Consider the following 22,309-nt stretch of genomic DNA (forward strand, 5'->3'; position numbering starts at 1 on the left):
TAGAGGGAATTTTAGGGGAAATCTCTTCACCCACAGGATGGTAGGGGTCTGGAACTCACTGCCTGAAAGGGTGGTAGAGGCAGCAACCCTCACCGCATTTAAAAAGTACTTGGATGTGCACTTGAAGTGTTGTAACCTACAGGGCTACAGACCAAGAGCTGAAAAGTGGGATTCGGCTAGATAGCTCTCTGTCGACCGGTGCAGACACGATCGGCCGAAATGGCCACCTTCCGTGCTGTAAATTTCTATGATTCTATTCTATGAAGACGAGTTGTGTTGATCAAATTTTAATTGGCTTCATATATGCAAACTGTTCATTGACGATTATGCTGCTTTTCATAGGATCTTTTCTAACCTGTTTGGTAGTGACTTGACTGGGAGGAGATATTTTGGTGTTTGGTGTGTATATAATGGAGAAATCTGTAACAATTTGTTTTGAGAAAGAACTCCATGGAAGCAGCTCAAAAGCTTATCTAGTATGATCCTCTGCTTACCTTGAGTGTCACATAAGAAAGTAATATTCGGGATGCAAAAGGTCTTCCAGCTCATTCCACCTGCTTTGTCCAGAATCCATGTATGATTATTAGGACTTCACTCCCACGCCATCTGTTAATCCCGAATTAAAGGATTGTTCGATTCCTTCCCTACTTCCCCTGAAAAAAAAATTGAGTGCTGCTTCTATCTCCTTATAACCTTCAATTCTTTTCTCAACAGATATTGATCCAGCTCCCTTTGAAAGGTGTCAAGTGATGCCTGAATCAAATACCTTCTCTGGGAGTCTGTTGCATATGTCCACTATCCTGTGGAATGGAGAAAGATATTTCTTTCCTAATCTTTGACCTTGATTGAGGTCTGTGAATTTGTACTTGTATCCTCTAGGCCTGTGCTCGTTGTCCAAGTTAAGTAGCTTCCTTACTTCAAATGAATCTAGACTTTTCATTATTTTGAAGACCTTCATCATGTCTCCACTCAGTCTCTTTTTTTTCCTAGTGAAAATAAGTTTAATTGCTCGAACCTTCATAACTTAGTTCCCTAATGGCTGGAGTCACCTTCGAACCTTTTCTGATGCATCTGTACGCTTTTTGAGGTACATTGACCAAAACTGCATGCAATAGTCTGAAATTGGCTTCACTGCTGACCTGTAGATCAGTATTACTTGTATTTACTTGTGATTCAGTGCACTCCAGATGCGACATAGCATCCCATTTACCTTCTTGATAATGGTCAGACCAAGTAGATGCTTTTAGGGTATGATCAATGATTACTTCCAAATCCTTGTCATGTTCAGCATCTGTTGATGCATACATTTATTGTTACTACTTCTTAAATTTATATTGTCACTAAAATCCATCTGCCATGCCTGAACAATCTAAATAATTCAGCCAAGTGTCTCTCAAGATGACCTTTCTACTCATTATCTGCCCACACTTTTTTTTTCTTAATTTAACAAATTTGATACCAGTAGAGAGACACTGTTTTATATTATTCCCAAATATTGCAAATAGTACAGATCCCAGAACAGATTTCTGTGCAAAACCGTTGGTTATTTTTCTACCCAGAAAGAGTAATATCTATTTATTAGTACCCTCTGTCTTCCGTTGCTTTACCCTCTGTCTTCCGTTGCTAAGCCAATTCTCAATCCATCCAGACAATTTATCATCTATTCTGTGAACCTTAACCTTTTCTTGCAGCCTTGTATGAAGAACTTTATCAAACACTTTTTGATGACCCAAGTTGACTACTTCAATTTATCTTCATCCACTAACTTGGTCAACTCTTCAAAGAATTCCAATAGATTCCACATGACCGATTACAGGTTGAACCTCCCTTATCCGGGACTCCCTTATCCGGCACTATTCCTAGCCGCTCCGACATGAACAAATTGAAGTCCTTCCTCGCTGCCGACTCCCGAAATCGCTGGCCTGACCCTGCGCTCCACCCACACCCCACCCCACACAATCTCTCTGCCGCACTCCAAGCCCGAAGCCAGCCAGTCCTGATATCCCCTTGCTCAGTACCTGTACCATCCAATTTAACGTGACCTCTCCTCATCCGGTACAGGCCAAGTCCCGAGGGTGCCGGATAAGAGAGGTTCAACCTGTATTTCTAAATCCATGCTGACTGCTCCCTTCTGCTGTTTAGATATTCGTTTATATTTACAGAGGAAGTATCCACTGTACTCCAGGATCCTGGTAGATATTTAATCCTACCTGTTTTTCTACAACACTTTCTTTACTAACTTTTATCTATTATGGATGCAGTCATCGTTTGTGAAAGCTGATGTGAGCACTCCACTTAATACAGCTGATCATCTGCAATAACTGTCTAGCATACAGACATTGCACGTCGCATGTTCAAAAAGTATATTATTTGTGAAAAAATGTCTTTCTCTGCTGGTTTTTGATACTGATTAACCGACTCTAAAAGCAGAAACCGTAGAAGTGTACAGGACAGAAAAATATAATTTGTTCCACCATGTTCAAGCCGGCTCTTTGCTAGAGTAATCTATGGAGTGTCCAAAGCTCCACTCTAATTTAAACTGGGGCCTAACCATTGCTTTTTACAAATTTCTGCTTTTGTGTTCTATACCCCTATTTATAAAAGTTAAAATGCTTTTATCTATTTCTGCTTGAATGCCTATTTTGTCGGTGGCATTGAGTGCACCAATGTCACAAAAACAACCTATGCCTAACAAGTGCCCCCTCAAGGGCACCACTAAAATAACTGGTTCGAACAAACTGAAAATGTGCACATCAAGTTAGAATATTATTCCCATCAATAAAACAGCACGCATCTTGCGATGTCCACTTGCCTTGAAAGGTTTAAACCGAGCCCGTGAACGTTGCGTGACTCCATTCCAGAGTCACCCAGGTACGTAAGTGACCTTGGAAGAAAGGCATGCAGTCGGAGCATCTCCAACCCATTGATCTTGTGCATGCTAGACCTTGGGTCTAGGAGCAGACAGACCAGGAGTTTCCTCTGACCTGCTCTCCACCTGCACATGGCAAGAAGTGTGGGGGAAAATGCAACTGACTATTAGGAGCAACCCTTTCAAACAGTGATAAAGGGTCTGCAACCTTCGGCACTGTGCACATATGGAAAATAGATTCTTCGTCACAAAACACACGTGACCTGAAAGCAGCTTGGGAATTTGTTTGAAGTTCCTGCGTCCTGGATCCCTGAATACAGGGCTTTCTATTGGAGACAATCGCCCTCCCTGATTTCTGGAAAGTCCAGGGAGTATATGGGTGGGAGGTGAAGGTGAGGAAATGGAGAGTTTGTAGCATCAAGAGCTAAATCTGGAATAAAGAGCTGGTATCAGTAAAAGTGACCATGAGGCTGTCTGATTGTTGCATAAACTTAATTGATTCACTAATATCCTTTAGGAAAGGAAATCTGCTGTCCTTACCCGGTCTGGCCTATAAGTAACTCCAGTCCTACACCAACATTAATCTACATATAGACTGGGCAAACCAAATTTGTAGTAATAATGTGGAGGGTGAAGTGATGGAATGTATACAAGATAGTTTTCTAGATCAGTATGTTGAAGAGGCAACTAGGGCGCAGGCTATTTTAGATCTGGTATTGCGCAATGAGAAAGGGTTAATTAATAACCTTGTAGTAAAAGGGCCCTTAGGGAAGAGTGACCATAATTTGATAGAATTTTATATTGAGTTTGAAAATGATTCAGCTGAATGCGAAACTAGGATCCTAAATCTAAACAAAGCAAACTACGTAGGTATGAGGGGGTGAGTTGGCGAAGGTAGATTGGGAAACTACATTAAAAGGTATGACGGTAGACAAGCAATGGCTAGCATTTAAAGAATTAATACATAATTCACAACAAATATACATTCCTTTAAGGCACAAAAACCCCACAGGAAAAGTGGTCCAACCTTGGCTAACAAGAGAAATTAAAGATAGTATTAGATCAAAGGAAGAGGCTTATGATATGGCCAAAAGGAGCAGTAAGCCTGAGGATTCGGAGGATTTTAGAATTGAACAAAGGAGGACCAAGAAATTGATAAAGGGAAAATAGAATACGAAACTAGCGAGAGATATAAAACAGACTGTAAAAGCTTCTACAGGTATGTAAAAAGGCAGAGAAATTAAACACATACTTTGTGTCTGTCTTCACGGAAGAAGACACAAAAAAGCACCATTTGGATTTTCAGAAGGCATTCGATAAGGCGCCACACGAGGTTGTTAAACAAAATTAGGGCTCAAGGGATTGAGGGTAATATACTAGCATGGATTGAGGATTGGTTAATGGACAGAAACCAGAGTGGGAATAAACAGGTCACTTTCAGGTTGGCAGGCTGTAATTAGTTGGTTACCCCAAGGATCAGTACTTGGGTCTCAGCTATTCACTATATATATATCAATGATTTGGATGAGGGGACCAAGTGTAATATATCCAAGTCTGCTGATGATACAAAGCTAGGTGGGAATGTAAGTTGTGAGAATGCAAAGAGACTTCAAGGGGATATAGACAGGACAAGCTAAGTGAATGGGCAAGAACAAAGCAAATGGAATATAATGTGGAGGAATGTGAAGTTATCCACTTTGGTAGGAAAAATAGAAAAGCAGATTATTTTTTAAATGGTGAGATTGGGAAATGTTGGTGTTCAAAGGGACCTGGGTGTCCTTGTACACAAATCACCTGAAAGTTAACATGCAGATACAGCAAGCAATTAAGAAAGCAAATGGTATGTTGGCCTTTATTACAAGAGGATTTGAGGAGAAGAGTAAAGATGTCATCCTGCAATTATAAAGGGCCCTGGTGAGACCGCACCTGGAATATTGTGTACAATTTTGGTCTCCTTCTCTAAGGAAGGATATACTTGCCATAGAGGGAGTGCAACGAAGGTTCACTAGACGGATTCCTGTGATGGGGGTATTGTCCTATGAGGAGCGATTGAGTAGACAAGGCCTATATTCTCTAGAGCTTAGAAGAATGAGAGGTGATCTCATTGAAACATACAAAATTCTTACAGGGCTTGACCGGGTAAATGCAGGGAGGATGATGCCCCTGGCTGGTGAGTCTAGTACTGGGGGGGGTCACAGTCTCAGAATAAGGGGTCGGCCATTTATGTCTGAGATGAGAAATTTCTTCACTTAAAGGGTGGTGAATCTTTGGAATTCTCTATCCCAGAGGGCTGTGGATGCTCAGTCCTTGAGTATATTCAAGACACAGATCGATAGATTTTTGAATATTAAGGGAATCAAGGGACATGGGGATAGTGCGGGAAAGTGGAGTTGAGGTAGAGGATCAACCGTGATCTTAATGAATGGCGGAGCAGGCTCGAGGCGCCAAATGGCCTACTCCTGCTCCTATTCCTTATGTTCTTGTGTTCAAACCTGGTTGACCATTAACTACCCTCTACATTGGCCTGCCAAGTCACTCCATTGTAGCCAAGCATTACAAATAATAACAAAACAAGACAGACCAATTGGCTGCGACCTAGGCATTAAATTAGGACTCGGCATAGGTACAGCCAGCCCAGTTGATCCTACAAAGTCCTCCTCACTAAAATTTGGGGACTGGTGCCAAAGTTAAAGAAAGAATTTGCATTTCTATAGTTTTTTTTTCACGACCTCCCGATGTCCCAAGTGCTTCACAATCAATGAAGTACTCTTTGAAGTGTAGTCACAGTTGTAATGTAGGAAACGCGGCAGCCAATTTGTGCCTATCACGATCCCTCTCACAGCAATGAGATAAATGAGCAGATAATCTGTTATAATAATGATTGAGGGATTATTGGCCAGGGCTCCCCTGATGTTCTTTGAAAAAGTGGCATGGGATCTTGCATCTTTTACATTCACCTGAAAGGATAGACAGGGCCTCGGTTTAACGTCTCATCCAAAAGATGGCACCTCCCGATAATACAGCACCCCCTTAGCACAGTGCTCTGGAATGGGACTTGAACCCCCAACCTTCTGGCTCGGAGGCGACAGTGCTATCAACTGAGCCACGGCTGACACCAGTAGGGAGAGCTGCCTCACAGACTAGTCAAGTAACAGCTTGACATTATCATACACTCAGAATCATACTCCTCAGCTAATATTCCAGACTCCTCCATCACCAGCCCTGGGTATGTCCTATTGCACCAGCAGGTCATACCCACCAGAGATGGGGACACAGTGGTAAAGTTGACTGGGAATCCGAATCCTATGAAGTGTCATGGCTTCAGGTCAAACATGGGCAAGGAAAGCTTCTACAGATTACCACCTACCTCCCTCACTCAACTGATGCATCAGTACTCCTCCATGTTGAACATCACTTGGCAGAAACAGAGGGTAGCAAGGGCACAGAATATACTCTGGGTGGGGGATTTCAATGTCCATCATCAAGAGTGGTTCTGTAGGAGCATCACTGACCGAGTTGGCTGAGTCCTGAAGGACATCGCTGCGAGATTAGGCTTGCGGCAGATGGTGAGAGAACCAACACAAGAGAATAACCTCTTTTACCTTGTCCATGCCAATCTATCTGTTGCAGATACAACTGTCATGTTTGAAGAATCAATCCTGGACCACGAGTGAATGTTTGAATCATTCCTCCCTTCTGGTTGCTCCTGATTTGTCCATTGAAACTCAAATGTTGAAGTCCCACATTGATCCACGTTACAATGTTACTCGGTCATCCCTTTTTGTAAAGATAGCTCCCTGTCTGCCTGCTTATCTATACTGGTAGTGTATCTAAGGATTAAGTCATGGCAGGAGAGCTCGGTCACGTGATATGCTCCTCCTGTACCATGTGGGACCTCAGGGACACTTCCGGTCCTGATGGTCCGTGTTGCGGAATTGGAGCTGAGGGTGGATTTACTCTGGAGCATCCACGATGCTGAGAGTGACGTGAGTAGCACTTGAAACGAGTTGGTCTTACCACAGGTGAAGGGTCCACAGCCAGCTAGGGAATGGAAAACCAGCAGGAAGAGCAGTGCAAGGAAGGTAGTGCAGGGGTCCCCTGCGGTCATCCCCCTGTAAAACAGATACACCGCTTTGAGTACTATTGAGGGGGATGATTCATCAGGGGAGGGCAGCAGCAGCCAAGTTCATGGCACTGTGGCTGGCTCTGTTGCACAGGAGGGCAGGAAAAAGAGTGGGAGAGCGATAGTGATAGGGGATTCAATTGTAAGGGGAATAGATAGGCGTTTCTGCGGCCGCAACCGAGACTCCAGGATGGTATGTTGCCTCCCTGGTGCAAGGGTCAAGGATGTCTCGGAGTGGGTGCAGGACATTCTGAAAAGGGAGAGAGATCAGCCAGTTGTCGTGGTGCACATTGGTACCAACGACATAGGTAAAAAAAAAGGATGAGGTCCTACGAGACGAATTTAAGGAGCTAGGAGCTAAATTTTCAAAAGTAGGACCTCAAAAGTAGTAATCTCGGGATTGCTACCAGTGCCACATGCTAGTCAGAGGAGGAATCGCAGGATAGCGCAGATGAATACGTGGCTTGAGCAGTGGTGCAGCAGGGAGGGATTCAAATTCCTGGGGCATTGGAACCGGTTCTGTGGGAGGTGGGATCAGTACAAACCGGACGGTCTGCACCTGGGCAGGACCGGAACCAATGTCCTCGGGGGAGTGTTTGCTAGTGCTGTCGGGGAGGAGTTAAACTAATATGGCAGGGGGATGGGAACCAATGCAGGGAAACAAAATGGAGACAGAAGCAAAAGACAGAAAGGAGATGAGTAAAAGTGGAGGGCAGAGAAACCCAAGGCAAAAAACAAAAAGGGCCAATGTACAGCAAAATTCTAAAGGGTCAAAGTGTACTAAAAAGGCAAGCCTGAAAGCTCGGTGCCTCAATGCGAGGAGTATTCGGAACCCAGGAGAGGGCTCTGAGCTAGTTAGAGTGGGTGAGAGCGCAGATGAACAGGACCTCAAGAAAGAATGCAAAAGGCAGGAGGCAACAGAGCAGAGTAGCACTGGGATAAGTGTAAACCACAAGGTAATAGGAAGGGACAATATGTATGAATATAAAGGGGCTGCAGGAGGGGTCAAAACTAAAAATCATGGTTTAAAAACTAGTATTAAAACACTTTACCTAAACGCACGCAGCATTTGAAATAAAGTAAATGAGTTGACGGCACAAATCATTACAAATGGGTATGATTTGGTGGCCATTACAAAAACATGGTTGCAGGGTGGCCAAGACTGGGAATTAAACATACAGGGGTATCTGACAATTCGGAAGGATAGACAAGAAGGGAAAGGAGGTGTGGTAGCTCTATTAATAAAGGATGATATCAGGGCAGTTGTGAGAGATGATATTGGCTCTAATGAACAAAATGTTGAATCATTGTGGGTGCAGATTAGAGATAGTAAGGGGAAAAAAATCACTGGTGGGCGTAGTTTATAGGCCCCCAAATAATAACTTCACGGTGGGGCGGACAATAACCAAGGGAATAATAGAGGCTTGTGAAAAAGGAACGGCAGTAATCATGGGGGATTTTAACCTACATATCGATTGGTCAAATCAAATCGCACGGGGTAGCCTGGAGGAGGAATTCATAGAATGCATACGGGATTGTTTCTTAGAACAGTATGTTACAGAACCTACAAGGGAGCAAGCTATCTTAGATCTGGTCCTCTGTAATGAGACAGGAATAATAAACGATCTCCTAATAAAAGATCCTCTCGGAATGAGTGATCACAGTATGGTTGAATTTGTAATACAGATTGAGAGTGAGGAAGTAGTGTCTCAAACGAGCATACAATGCTTAAACAAAGGGGACTACAGTGGGATGAGGGCAGAGTTAGCTAAAGTAGACTGGGAACACAGACTAAACGATGGCACAATTGAGGAACAGTGGAGGACTTTTAAGGAGCTCTTTCATAGTGCTCAACAAAAATATATTCCAGTGAAAAAGAAGGGCGATAAGAGAAGGGATAACCAGCCGTGGATAACCAAGGGAGAGTATCAAATTAAAAACCAATGCGTATAAGGTGGCCAAGGTTAGTGAGAAACTAGAAGATTGGGAAAATTTTAAACGACAGCAAAGAATGACTAAAAAAGCAATAAAGAAAGGAAAGATAGATTATGAAAGTAAACTTGCGCAAAACATAAAAACAGATAGTAAAAGCTTTTACCAATATATAAAACAGAAAAGAGTGACTAAAGTAAATGTTGGTCCTTTAGAAGATGGGAAGGGGGATTTAGTAATGGGAAATGTGGAAATGGCTGAGATCTTAAACAATTATTTTGCTTCGGTCTTCACAGTGGAAGACACAAAAACCATGCCAAAAATTGGTGGTCACGGGAATGTGGGAAGGGAGGACCTTGAGATAATCACTATCACTAGGGAGGTAATGCTGGACAGGCTAATGGGACTCGAGGTAGACAAGTCCCCTGGTCCTGATGAAATGCATCCCAGGGTATTAAGAGATGGCGGAAGTTATAACAGATACATTCGTTATATTCTACCAAAATTCTCTGGACTCTGGGGAGGTACCAGTGGATTGGAAAGCAGCTAATGTAACGCCTCTGTTTTTAAAAAAAAAAGGGGGCAGACAAAAGGCAGGTAACTATAGGCCGGTTAGTTTAACATCTTTAGTGGGGAAAATGCTTGAAGCTATCATTAAGGAAGAAATAGCAGGACATCTCGATAGGAATAGTGCAATCAAGCAGACGCAACATGGATTCATGAAGGGGAAATCATGTGTAACTAATTTACTGCAATTCTTTGAGGATATAACGAGCATGGTGAATAGAGGTGTACCGATGGATGTGGTGTATTTAGATTTCCAAAAGGCATTCGATAAGGTGCCACACAAGGTTACTGCAGAAGATAAAGGTACGTGGAGTCAGAGGAAATGTATTAGCATGGATCGAGAATTGGCTGGCTAACAGAAAGCGGAGAGTCGGGATAAATGGGTCCTTTTCGGGTTGGAAATCGGTGGTTAGTGGTGTACCACAGGGATCGGGGCTGGGACCACAACTGTTTACAATATACATAGATGACCTGGAAGAGGGGACAGAGTGTAGTGTAACAAAATTTGCAGATGACACAAAGATTAGTGGGAAAGCGGGTTGTGTAGAGGACACAGAGAGGCTGCAAAGAGATTTGGATAGGTTAAGCGAATGTTTGACAGATGGAATACAATGTCGGAAAATGTGAGGTCATCCACCTTGGGGGGGGGGGGGGGGAAATAAAAGGGAATATTATTTGAATGGGGAGAAATTACAACATGCTGCGGTGAAGAGAGACCTGGGGATCCTTGTGCATGAATTCCAAAAAGTTAGTTTGCAAGTACAGCAGGTAATCAGGAAGGCGAATGGAATGTTGGCCTTCATTGCGAGAGGGATGGAGTACAAAAGCAGGGAGGAACTGCTGCAAATATACAGGGTACTGGTGAGGCCGCACCTGGAATACTGCGTGCAGTTTTGGTCACCTTACTTAAGGAAGGATATACTAACCTAGGAGGGGGTACAGAGATGATTCACTAGGCTGATTCCGGAGATGAGGGGGTTACCTTATGATGATAGATTGAGTAGACTGGGTCTTTACTCATTGGAGTTCAGAAGGATGAGGGGTGATCTTATAGAAACATTTGAAATAATGAAAGGGATAGACAAGATAGAGGCAGAGAGGTTGTTTCCACTGGTCGGGGAGACTAGAACTAGGGGGCACAGCCTCAAAATACGGGGGAGCCAATTTAAAACCGAGTTGAGAAGGAATTTCTTCTCCCAGAGGGTTGTGAATCTGTGGAATTCTCTGCCCAAGAAGCAGTTGAGGCTAGCTCATTGAATGTATTCAAATCACAGGTAGATAGATTTTTAACCAATAAGGGAATTAAGAGTTATGGGGAGCGGGCGGGTAAGTGGAGCTGAGTCCACGGCCAGATCAGCCATGATCTTATTGAATGGCGGAGCAGGCTCGAGGGACTAGATGGCCTACTCCTGTTCCTAATTCTTATGTTCTTATGTAGTCCAAAGCAATTAATATTGAAATTATTCTGCCCTTACCATTATTCCATACTAATTAGAAACAGAAACATAGAAAATAGGTGCAGGAGCAGGCCATTCGGCCCTTCGAGCCTGCACCGCCATTCAATACGATCATGGCTGATCATGCAACTTCAGTACCCCACTCCTGCCTTCTCTCCATACCCTCTGATCCCCTTGGCCGTAAGGGCCACATCTAACTCCCTCTTGAATATATCCAACGAACTGGACTCAACAACTTGCTGTGGTAGAGAATTCCACTGGTTCACCACTCTCGGTGAAAAAGTTTCTCTTCATCTCGGTCCTATATGGCTTAACCCTTATCCTTGGATTGTGACCCCCTGGTTCTGGACTTCCCCAACATTGGGAACATTCTTCCTGCATCTAACCTGTCCAGTCCCGTCAGAATTTTGTGTGTTTCTATGACATCCCCTCTCATTCTTCTAAATTCCAGTGGGTATAAGCCTAGCTGATCCAGTCTTTCTTCATACGTCAGTCCTGCCATCCGAGGAATTAGTCTGGTGAACCTTCGCTGCACTCCCTCAATAGCAAGCATGTCCTTGCTCAGATTAGGAGACCAAAACTGCACGCAATACTCAAGGTATGGTCTAACCAAGGTCCTGTACAACTGCAGTAAGACCTCCCTGCTCCTATACTCAAATCCTCTCACTATGAAGGCCAGAATGCCATTTGCTTTCTTTACTGCCTGCAGTACCTGCATGCCTACCTTCAGTGACTGATGTACCTTGACACCCAGGTCTCGTTGCACCTCCCCTTTTACTAATCTGTCACCATTCAGATAATCTGCCTTCCTGTTTTTGCCACCAAAGTGGATAACCTCACACTTATCCACTTTATACTGCATCTGCCATGCATTTGCCCATTCACCTATCCTGTCCAAGTCACCCTGTAGCCTCTTGGCATCCTCCTCACAGCTCACACTGTCACCCAGCTTGGTGTCATCTGCAAACTTGGAGATATTACATTCAATTCCTTCGTCCAAATGATTAATGTATATTGTAAATAGCTGGGGTCCCAGCACTGAATCTTGCAGTACCCCACTAGTCACTGCCTGCCATTCTGAAAAGGACCTGTTTAATCCCACTCTTTGCTTCCTGTCTGCCAACCAGTTCTCTATCCACGTCACCCCCACCCAATGCATGTGTCTTAATTTTGCACACTAATCTCTTGTGTGGGACCTTGTCAAAAGTTTTTTTCAAAGTCCAAATACACCACATCCACTGGTTCTCCCTTGTCCACTCTACTAGTTACATCCTCAACAAACTCTAGAAGATTTGTCAAGCATGATTTCCCTTTCATAAATCCACGCTGACTTGGACCTATCTTGTCACTGCTTTCCAAATGCGCTGCTATTACATCTTTAATAATTGATTCCAGCATTTTCCCCACCACTGATGTCAGGCTAACCGGTCTATAATTGCCCGTTTTCTCTCTCCCTCCTTTTTTAAAAAGTGGTGTTACATTAGCTACCCTTCAATCCATAGGTACTGATCCAGAGTCCACGGAATTTTGGAAAATGACCACCAATGCATCTAATATTTCTAGGGCCACTTCCTTAAGTACTCTGGGATGCAGACTATCAGGCCCTGGGGATTTATTGGCCTTCAGTTCCATCAGTTTCCCTAACATCATTTCCTGACTGATTAGGATTTCCCTCAGTTCCTCCTTCTCGCTACACCCTCGGTCCCCTAGTATTCAACTGTGTCTACCTGCTGTGATCATATTTATTGTTTTCAAAGCAAAGTAGAAGCTTAGAACAACATATGTAGAACATGAAACATCTACCAATGTTTTAAAAATTCACAACTGATCTTTTGCAACTCTACGGCTGTTGCTGCAAATGATTAGAATGTGATTTAATGAAGTAGAACAACACAATCTTAAGTTTATCCCTTCCCTATCTGCATGAACAGTGCTATTCACAAAACTCAATCTTTCATGTGTTTCTTGGATAGTAGCAACATGCTTTTTACAAAAAAATTAAATGTTAACTACACAATGCTGTTTGTTTCCATGCTCCTAGTATTCACACCATGTATATGAATTCTTTAACTTGCATTTCCCATCACTGAACATAGCACTATCCTTTTTTGTTCTTGAGAATTTTCTCCCTACTCCCTCCTGAAGTTGTTCACTCTTAGGGGTACAGTTCCTTTGCCACTAGAAACTTTCTAGAACAATTCCCACCGCTTATAGCGAGCAAGTTCATGCAAATATGATTTGTCCTTTGTACACGATGGCTGGTATAATGTGGTACCTGTACCACTATATAACAACAATGTTGCCGTCGATAATTTATGTGTGTTGACCTGACTGGCAAAGTGGCAAACTGATGTATAACCATGGAGTTAAATTATTTTTATTATTTGAATCTGGATGGTGCTTTTTATCATATAGTTGTGCAATATTTGTGGACTATTGACACAGGGGAAAAAATGCTAACTTTGAACTTTACAGTGTGCAGTAACTGCCCAACTTTAACACTAACCATAGCTCTAATCTTGAATCTGATCGATCCTGTGCTAATAGTTGACTGAACCCTTGTGAATAGTGAGTAAGCACAGCTGTTTCTGCCTGAATTATATGGAATGCATAAGATGCTATAACCAGCAGCTTTGAAATTAGCTAATGGTTATTGCTTTTTGGCCGATACAAGCAACTTCGCGAGGATGTTTTAACTGGTGGGGTCTGTACATCATCCAAATGACCTTTGTGAACCTTGATGGCGAGTGTCAGCAAGTTGTTTGTCCATAGAGGGAATTATGACTAAGCCAGTATCCACACTTGCATTTCTGACACTACCATCACTTGGTCTGTATTGATCAATTAATCACCGGATAAACCACTGAGCCATCATGGGAGCCCGGTAACGGCACCTTTAAGGAATTTTTTAGTGCTGCCATTCTGGCAAACTCTTTCAGACTCGTGAATCCTAGACTCACCAAAATGCAGTTATATTCCAGGCTGATAGTCGCACTGTGTTTTACCATTTTGTTTACTCTTCCTCGTTCAGGTGTCCCAGATAGTGTCCATGCCACCGAATCACTTCCCAGTTGGCAGTAACATGACCACAGTCCATCTCTGCTCCGACGGAACTTATATCTATTGGATCTGGTCTCCTGCAGGCTTGAACGAGAAAACTCCCAAAGGCCATTCTGTTTTCATGGATGTCTTTGAACTAACAGTAAGTTTGTTTTTGCTTTAAAACTAATTTAGATATGTTTGTCTTCTTAAGGTACCATGATTTTATCTACCATTTCCAGAATATACAGTTTTTAAGTCTTGAATATTACTGGACGGTGCATCGGCCAATTTGCTCTGGCCATGGTTTTCACACTAATTTGTATGGAGAACCTCCACAGTGGATTTAGTATAATATTGAAATCCTGAATATAAGATTGTGATTTGAATAATTATTCATGTAATGTTACATGTACATCGTTCCTTCAGTGTTGCTCCTCTCAAAATATATTACAAGATTAGTTTACTGCTTAAAAGAAACTTGAGAATTTTATTTAGGCTTATTTTTGGCTGATTATATGATTATGCAACAGACAATATGTACAGTCTGTTCTCCACTGTATATCTGGCTTTTATATACAAGTTAACAGGATCACCGTGATCTCTTGGAATTTTCTTGTTTGACTTACAATTTTTTTTAGAAAACCATCTAGATACATTGACGTTATGTCTATATATCTTATAAAACTCTGCACATAGGAAGCGAGGAACAAAACATTAGCCATAACTTTCACCATTGGCCTGCTGTTGCCTGCCTCGTTCTGCCATTATCAGTCACATTGGTGAAGCCTTTGTTGCATCTTGCTTGCCTATCACTTCAGCTGCAGTTGAGTATAGTTTGGAGAACACCAGAGACAAAACTGACTTGGTGGTGGTGGGGGAGGGGGGGTGGAGAGGGGAGGGGAGGGGTGGGAGAGAAGCTAAAGGATATTTGCGCTCCTAATTAAAAGGTTTGAATTAAATTTACACACTAAATACTATTAACATTAATCTTAATTTATATTAAATAAATGAATCTTAAAAAACAATGAAACATATCTGTTTAAACTTCCTCCATTTTGCACCCCCCCCATCCTTTACTGAAATTGCAGTAGTCACACTTTAGTTGAGGGGAAAGGGATAGACATGCTGGTGTTACTCAACTAGTGAGTTTTTTGCTTGATCACAGCTGGAAATTAATTCACCCCGCGATAGTTGATGAAATTTTCCAGTCCTAATGAATATAGCACAAATATTGTTTCCTGTTAAAAATAAATTACTGTAGTGTTTCATCAACTAATTGATTGGTGTTGACATTTTTATGTTTCAATCTCTCTGGTATTGGTCCCCTCAAGCAGTGACTTATGATTCTTGTGCCAGTCTCTGGCAAAAATAATTATATCAAAGATCTGTCTGAAAAAACCTCCATTATTTTTTGGCATTCATTGTATACCAGATGGCAGCTGGGAAATTCAGCATTTTAATGTTTTATATTATTGAAAAGATCTTTTGGCTTCTCAATGACTTAGCAAATCTTTCCAATTAGTAGTTAAATGGTTAGACCTGAAAGCTCCCTGGTTTGATCTCTCGTCTTAAGTTAAGGATTTTAAGAGGTACTGCAATTGATTTTAGTGCTTCTGAATTGGGAAGGAAGAAATTGGGTTCCTGCTCCTGATTGCTATCCAGTGATCTCTACTGCAAATAACATATGTGGATATCATGAGGGCAGGATCACAATTGGGCTGTAATGCCCCCTATCATTGAATAACTTGCTGACACTTCCATATCAAAAATTGCACATGATGAATGGCCACTTGCAAGAGATAGTAGAGACCAAGCAGTGCCTATGTAATTGTACTGCAGCATGTAATTGAAACTTCAGAAATTGAGCGGAGAAAATTGGCGAAGACAAAGAGAGAAACAGTATAACTGCGTGTGAATGTTAATGTGAATATTAAACCTACATCAATAAAATTGAGCCATTTTAAAAGAAGAGTCCTGACCTCAAATGTAGGCTGAATAAGTATCAAATTGCAGGTTGATTTGGGTATTAAACAAAAAAAATCCCACCCATTTAGGAGCAGAGTATTATCTTGTAAGGGACTGAGGATAAGGCAGATGTCATTCCAACAAAAGAGCACCCCTGTGTATTAGCTGTTCAAGCAGCACAAGAGAATATGTGAGCAAAAGGGCATGTTTTGGCCAACCAAAATAATAATTGTCTAATGAGACTATTTTAAGAACATAATACAAAAAGTAGGAGTCGGTCATTTGTCCCTTTTGAGCCTGCTCCGCCATTTATTACGATCATAGCTGATCATCTACCTCAACTCCACTTTCTCGTCCTATCCTTATAACCCTTCATTTCCTTAGTGTCATCCACTGCTGACGCCCTCATCCATCCCTTTGTTACCTCTAGACTTGGCTATTCCAACACACTCCAGGCTGGCCTCCCATCTTCTACCCTAAGTAAGCTAGAGGTGATCCAAAACTCGGCTACCCATGTCCTAACTCGCACCAAGTCCCGCTTACCCATTACCCCTGTGCTCACTGACCTACATTGGCTCCCGGTTAAGCAACACCTCAATTTCAAAATTCTCATCTTTGTTTTCAAATCCCTCCATGGCCTCATCCCTCATATCTGTAATCTCCTTCAGCCCCACAGCTTTCCAAGATGTCTGCGCTCCTCCAATTCTGCCCTCTTGAGCATCCCTGATTATAATCGCTCAACCATTGGCGGCCATATCTTCTGTTGCTTTGGCCCTAAGCTCTGCCTAAACCTCTCCACCTCTTTACCTCTCTTTCCTCCTTCAAAACGCTCCTTAAAACCTACCTCTCACCTGCCCTAATTTTTCCTTATGCAGTTCGATGTCAAATTATTTAGCTCATAATACTCCTGTGAAGCCCCTTGGGACATTTCATTACGTTAAAGGCGCTAGACGCTAAATCCAAGTTGTATCCAAAAATCTATCGATCTCAGTCTTGAATATACTTAACGGCGGAGAATCCACAACCCTCCGGGGTAGAGAATTGCAAAGATTCACAACCCTTTGAGTGTGCTAATTTCTCATCATCTCAGTCCTAAATGGTCGACCCCCTAAAATGCTCTGGGTCCAGCTTTACAGTGGTGCCAAAGCATGGAAATTGAGCTTTCTCCCTCTAATTTTTTCTCAGACTGACAGACCAGGCAAGATCAGAAAACTATGTGAAATTAGCTTTGCAAAAGATTATGCTTTCAAAATTAAGATGTATTTAAGTAATTGTATTGTTTTTTGTTTGGCTATGTAGGATACTAGTTGCAGTTGTTGGCAGGTGATGGATGTCAGACTAAACCACCTTGTAGCATGTCAGTCCAGAATTGTGTAGTGATCTGTGCTTTAATAGAGTTTGTTCGGTGTGTTAAATGACCTTGCAGTCATGACAGTTGTGTTTCTGTTGTAGGTGCGCAGTGAGATCTGCACAGCATGCCCTCTCCAGGAACGAACCATCTTAACAAGAAAAGAGGGGGAATCTGCAAAAAGTATAAATGAGATGCTGCTGAGTCGACTTTCCCGATATCGTGCCTCCCCATCAGCTACATTGGCTGCTCTTACTGGATCCACAATTACCAACACACTGAAGGAAGACCATTCTGGTAAGAACAAATACTTTTTTTTAGGATCCTGTGGACGTAAAGCATTTTGTTTAAATTGCCAACTACGTTGTAGTTTGGCTCTCTTATAAGCACATTCAAAAAAAAACCTCACAATTTCACTCTGATGTACTGTGAATTTTTATGTTGGGGGCAAAAAAGACTGAGATGGTAATGTGGTGAATTTAACTTTGGGGATTTGTGTTTGAATCTAGCCCAGACTGGCATGAAAGAGATCTCTTGTGATGAATGTGATAAGTCTTGAGTGTGAGAAGTTCAGGGCAGTCTTAATCCAAATCTCAGTGGGTACATTGTCTACAATGCAAAACAGCTCATAGTTTGTTACTAAATTCTAAATATCTGAGAGGTGTGGAGAATGGTAGTGTCACACTGCTACAGTAATGGTAATGTTCTGAGCTTGGGATTGAACAGAGGGGAGGAAGCTTTACTCTGATTTTACCTGTTTCTATCCCTGATGTTGAAATGGCTGATACTGACATAGGGGTTCCAAAGTGGATCATCGTTCCAATCCCTAATACTCTCTGCCTTCACCAGAAATATTAACTATAATATTAACAGGAAAGAATGGAAATAGAAGGATGAGATTAGTATTTGAATTGTTTCAAAACTACTGTTTTGACAGAACAAGATTTGTTGCTTTACACAATATTTGCACGCCAAAATTCTGAAGATGTAACGTTATTGTTGGACTCAAACTTGCTGTACCTGTTGCCCATTAATCTCAGTGTGCACTTTCTTTGTTGGTTGAGATGTAGTAGAAAGAATAATGGTCTGTGAAAGCCCTGAGCTTTCTCCATTTATTGTGGTTTCTTTGCGAAACTCATTTCTCCTCTGTGAAAGATGTTTTATTTGGCAAGAGAGGGGGAAGAAGGGCAAATTTAAAATTTAAGGCTGAAGAGTTTCTGATTTACAGATCTACCATCAGCTTACCAATATGCAAACAAACCTGCCTCAAGAACCCCTCAATATAGTTTTCTTAATTCAAACAAAAAAAAACTGTTATTGCTTCTATGGTGATGGTGTCAGACGAATCTGGCACATGACAAAGTTTTAAAATAAACTTAAGAATATTTATGGCAGAAAGTTACCTAGCTGTTAGGGCAATTAAAGCAGTTTATTTTAAAATTGCTGCAAGTGGAATATTTTTTCCTTCCAACATTTTTTTTAACCACCCCTACTAGCCCTGTACTGGTCAGTGCACCCCAAATAGGCAACTGTGAGGGTTGGGTGATCATCTGCTCGGTCAATGCAGCTCTAGGCTGGGCACCAGAAGCACAATGGAGTTTCTTGATTGGAATTTATTTCAAATCTGTCTCTCACCTCTCTAGCTGTCATCAGGAACGTGGTTCACTAGAGGGGTTGAACTTTTTTCCTTCTATTTGGTGGTTTTCTGATGCGCCACTCTCTGTATACTCTGAGGAGCACAGCTATGTATGAACAACGTGGACCAAGCTATCCGCTCCGTTTATTATTTTTTTTCTGTTTTCAAGCTTGTAAGGCACAGACACATGAAATGTTCTGCTTTGATACTGAGCTGAATTATGGCGTTTATGTACACTTGATAAATGCAGACCGTTTCTAATCTCCATTCTGACTCGGTGGGTTTTGTAGAGCACTTTGTGTGTCATGAGGATTATACCGCCAAAATTAAAATGTTTAAATTTGAGAATATTGCAAGTTAGCGATATCTGATTCTTTGTATGGGGTTTCCAATTATTCCTTGTAATTTGTGTTTAGTAATATCTTTTAAAATGAAATAAACCTTTCTTGATGTTCCAGAATTCAAAAGTTAATATTTGGAAGAAAATTTTTTTTTTGAGCATTGTGCCTGGAATATTTTAATGAGGGGAGAAGGAATTGAACATAGCCTTGTTCGCATTGAAAAAATTAAGCATAGTTTTATTGTGGTATCCTTCCCAAAGAATGATTTTGACACCCCAATGGAAAATACCTCCATTCAAAACTTCCATAGCCTATAAATTGCATCCAATATGTGAAAATAAAAACAGAAAATGCTGGAAATCTCAGTGGGTCAGGCAGCATCTATGGAGAGAAACAGTGTTAAACTTTCAGGTCGATGACCCTTCGTTAGAGTTCTGTCGAAGGGCCATTGACCTGAAACGGTGGGGTCAAGTTTCGGCCTGAGTTGCTCCTTTTTTTTTTGGAGCAACTGGTTGAGAATGAAGTATCTTAGAAATTGCAATTCTCGGCATTTAGTTTGCTCCAGTTCTCGTCAGTTAGAACAGTTTCATTTTGGAACAGGTTTTTTTCCCCAAAAGGGGGCGTGTCCAGCCACTTAAGCCTATTTTGAAAGTTTAGGCAGTAAAAACTTACTCCAAACTAACTTAGAATGGCGTAAGTGCAGAATTTTGTACGCTAAGAAAAACCTTGCCTACACTTTACAAATCGGGCGTAGGGAACGAAGGGGGGGCGGGGGGGGGGGAGGTGGGGGAGGAAGGGAAGTAATTAAATTCTACAAGCATTCAACAGTCTTACTTATACAAATAAAGAGCCATCCTGAATAAAAAATTACAAACAAAGCAAAGACAAAATATTGAATATTCCTACCTGTGTGAAGCAGCAGCAGCCTTCGAGCTACGGTGCTTCAGGCAGGTTTTCCATGTAGGAGACAGGGGCGACGTCAGTGACTCGACGGCAGCCCAACAACGGCAGCAGGCAGCCTTCGAGCTGCGGTGCTTCAGGCAGGCCTTCCTTCCATGTAGGAGACGGGTGGCGTCAGTGGCTCGACGGCAGCCGAAGACACAGCAAGCAAGCAGCCTTCGAGCTGCGAGGGAAGCTGAGGCCATTCGGCCATGGGATAGGGGCGAAAAGCAGCACTCACTGATTTCAGCAGGTGATTATTTCAACAGTGCTCTTCAGCACTCCTTCAGACACCAAAGAAAATCACCAAAATTTCATCCCAAGCCTTTCCATGGGTTCAACAGACAAATTAACACTTTTAAGTCCCTTTAACAATGGCCGAGTGCCAATGTTTATGGGCTACTGTGCGTGCGCGCTCCAACGTGCACGCACAAAGCTGCCGGCACGACGTTGTCTCATTTAAATTAGCCCCCCCACCCCCACCACTTGTGGAATCGGTGCGACTCTGTGGCTCCGCCCCCCACTGTGCTGCGCCGAGCTCCCAGGGACCTGCAGGGAGCCGGAGAATCTGGAGGTATTTTTCTGACGCGTTTTTAGGGCTGCGCCGTTCTAGGCGCGGCCTGAAACTTCACCCCGTTAACTTTGTTTTTCCACAGATGCTGCCTGACTTGCTGAGATTTCCAGCATTTTCTGTTTTTATTTCATATTCCAGCATCTGCAGTATTTTGCTTTTGTATTAATGTGAAAATAAATATTGAAGGTCACATACTGAATTTTTTTTGTTGCTCCAGATTTTAAACCTGAATATTTTTGGAGATGTATGTGTGTGTGTGTGTGTGTGTGTGTGTGGCGAGAAGATTGAAGGGGAAGAAAACACAATGAACCCTGGTGTCATCACTTAGAAAGTTCACCAACTTTTTCAATTGGTATGAGACAAGACATTCACATTAAAACTGAGGATTTTGAGCTTGTTAATAACTGGAAGAGAGTTTCTGACAGATGTAAGCGGATTAAATATGCCACGTGCACTCTGTAGGAGATCACTGAGGATTATTAGCATCTTCAGAATTACAGTAAATAGACTAACCTGCAGAGGAGCCTTTTGTCAGTTTTTAAGAAGGTAGATGTGGCAGAAGAGGTGTTCGGTAAGAATGCTGCTTGACATTTTGTTTTTATAGCCTCGGCAGCATGCTCCTTCCTTCAGCTAGAAAGGTGAGAATGTGCAGTTCTACATTCCTGTCATGAGTTCTGCTCTAGCCAGGAGGAGAATGAGCTAACTTGGATGATGTCTGTATTCTCCGACCATCCCACTCCACCAGAACCCCACATTTCCCACAATGGAAAAGAAGTTAGAGCCAGAAGAGCGGAGGATGCACACTGGGAAGAAGGGGTTGAAAAGATTGCAGACGTGGGATGGAGCAAGGCCATGGAGGGATTTGAAAATGAGGATTTTAAACTGATTCACTGGGGGAGCTAATGGAGATTGGTGTCCGGGCCCTGATGTGGAATAGAATGCAAGAGTTCAGCACGAGTTGGAGTTTATGTAGGGTATAGCTCAGGAGGTTGAGGAGGAGACATTGGAAAAACTGAATTGGTGCTTCAGTGTGGATCTGTGGCAGAACTGGACAGAATGGTTACGATCTTACCAGAGTTTGAGATCAGTGAGTAGTTATTGTCCGACAGGCAGTTAGTTCTTGCGGAAATGAAGATGGTGACAGAGAAGTGAAGTTGGCATTTGATGCATCTGGAATTGGCCTCATGTTTACAAATGACATCACGAAGAGGCAGCATATAGATGAGGAAAAGGAGAGGGCCAACAATGGAGCTTTGGGGCATGATTGTGTGAGTGTGGATCACAATAACAAGAACTGCAGCATTCTAACTTACTGAATACTGTATGCTCAGGCTTGGTCATATCTGTTCAAATTTCCCCTTCCTTCTCTGAAGGTGCTGAATATTGCTATAATGCAGTTCCAGTAACAAGCTATCTGTTGGTTCCCCTCCCTCTTCTGTGCATCAGCAATAGTGGAGGTATCCCTAGCACTGAAACCAGGCAGTGAAGTTTGAAGCTGTAAAGGAAAAGATAAACC

At 42.3% G+C, this 22,309-nt stretch overlaps 1 protein-coding gene across 1 annotated transcript in view; it reads left to right on the forward strand.

Moving 5' to 3' along the window:
* Positions 1-22,309, forward strand: part of LOC139269009 (probable E3 ubiquitin-protein ligase HECTD4) — a 279,923-nt gene that overhangs the window by 98,466 nt on the left and 159,148 nt on the right. Inside the window, exons 7-8 of the mRNA XM_070887933.1 lie at positions 13,980-14,150; positions 17,408-17,600. Of these exons, the coding sequence (XP_070744034.1) occupies positions 13,980-14,150; positions 17,408-17,600 (364 nt within the window). The remainder of the gene's footprint in view (positions 1-13,979; positions 14,151-17,407; positions 17,601-22,309) is intronic.

This window comes from Pristiophorus japonicus, chromosome 8 (assembly GCF_044704955.1).
Source record: "Pristiophorus japonicus isolate sPriJap1 chromosome 8, sPriJap1.hap1, whole genome shotgun sequence".
NCBI classification, from domain to species: Eukaryota; Metazoa; Chordata; class Chondrichthyes; family Pristiophoridae; genus Pristiophorus; species Pristiophorus japonicus.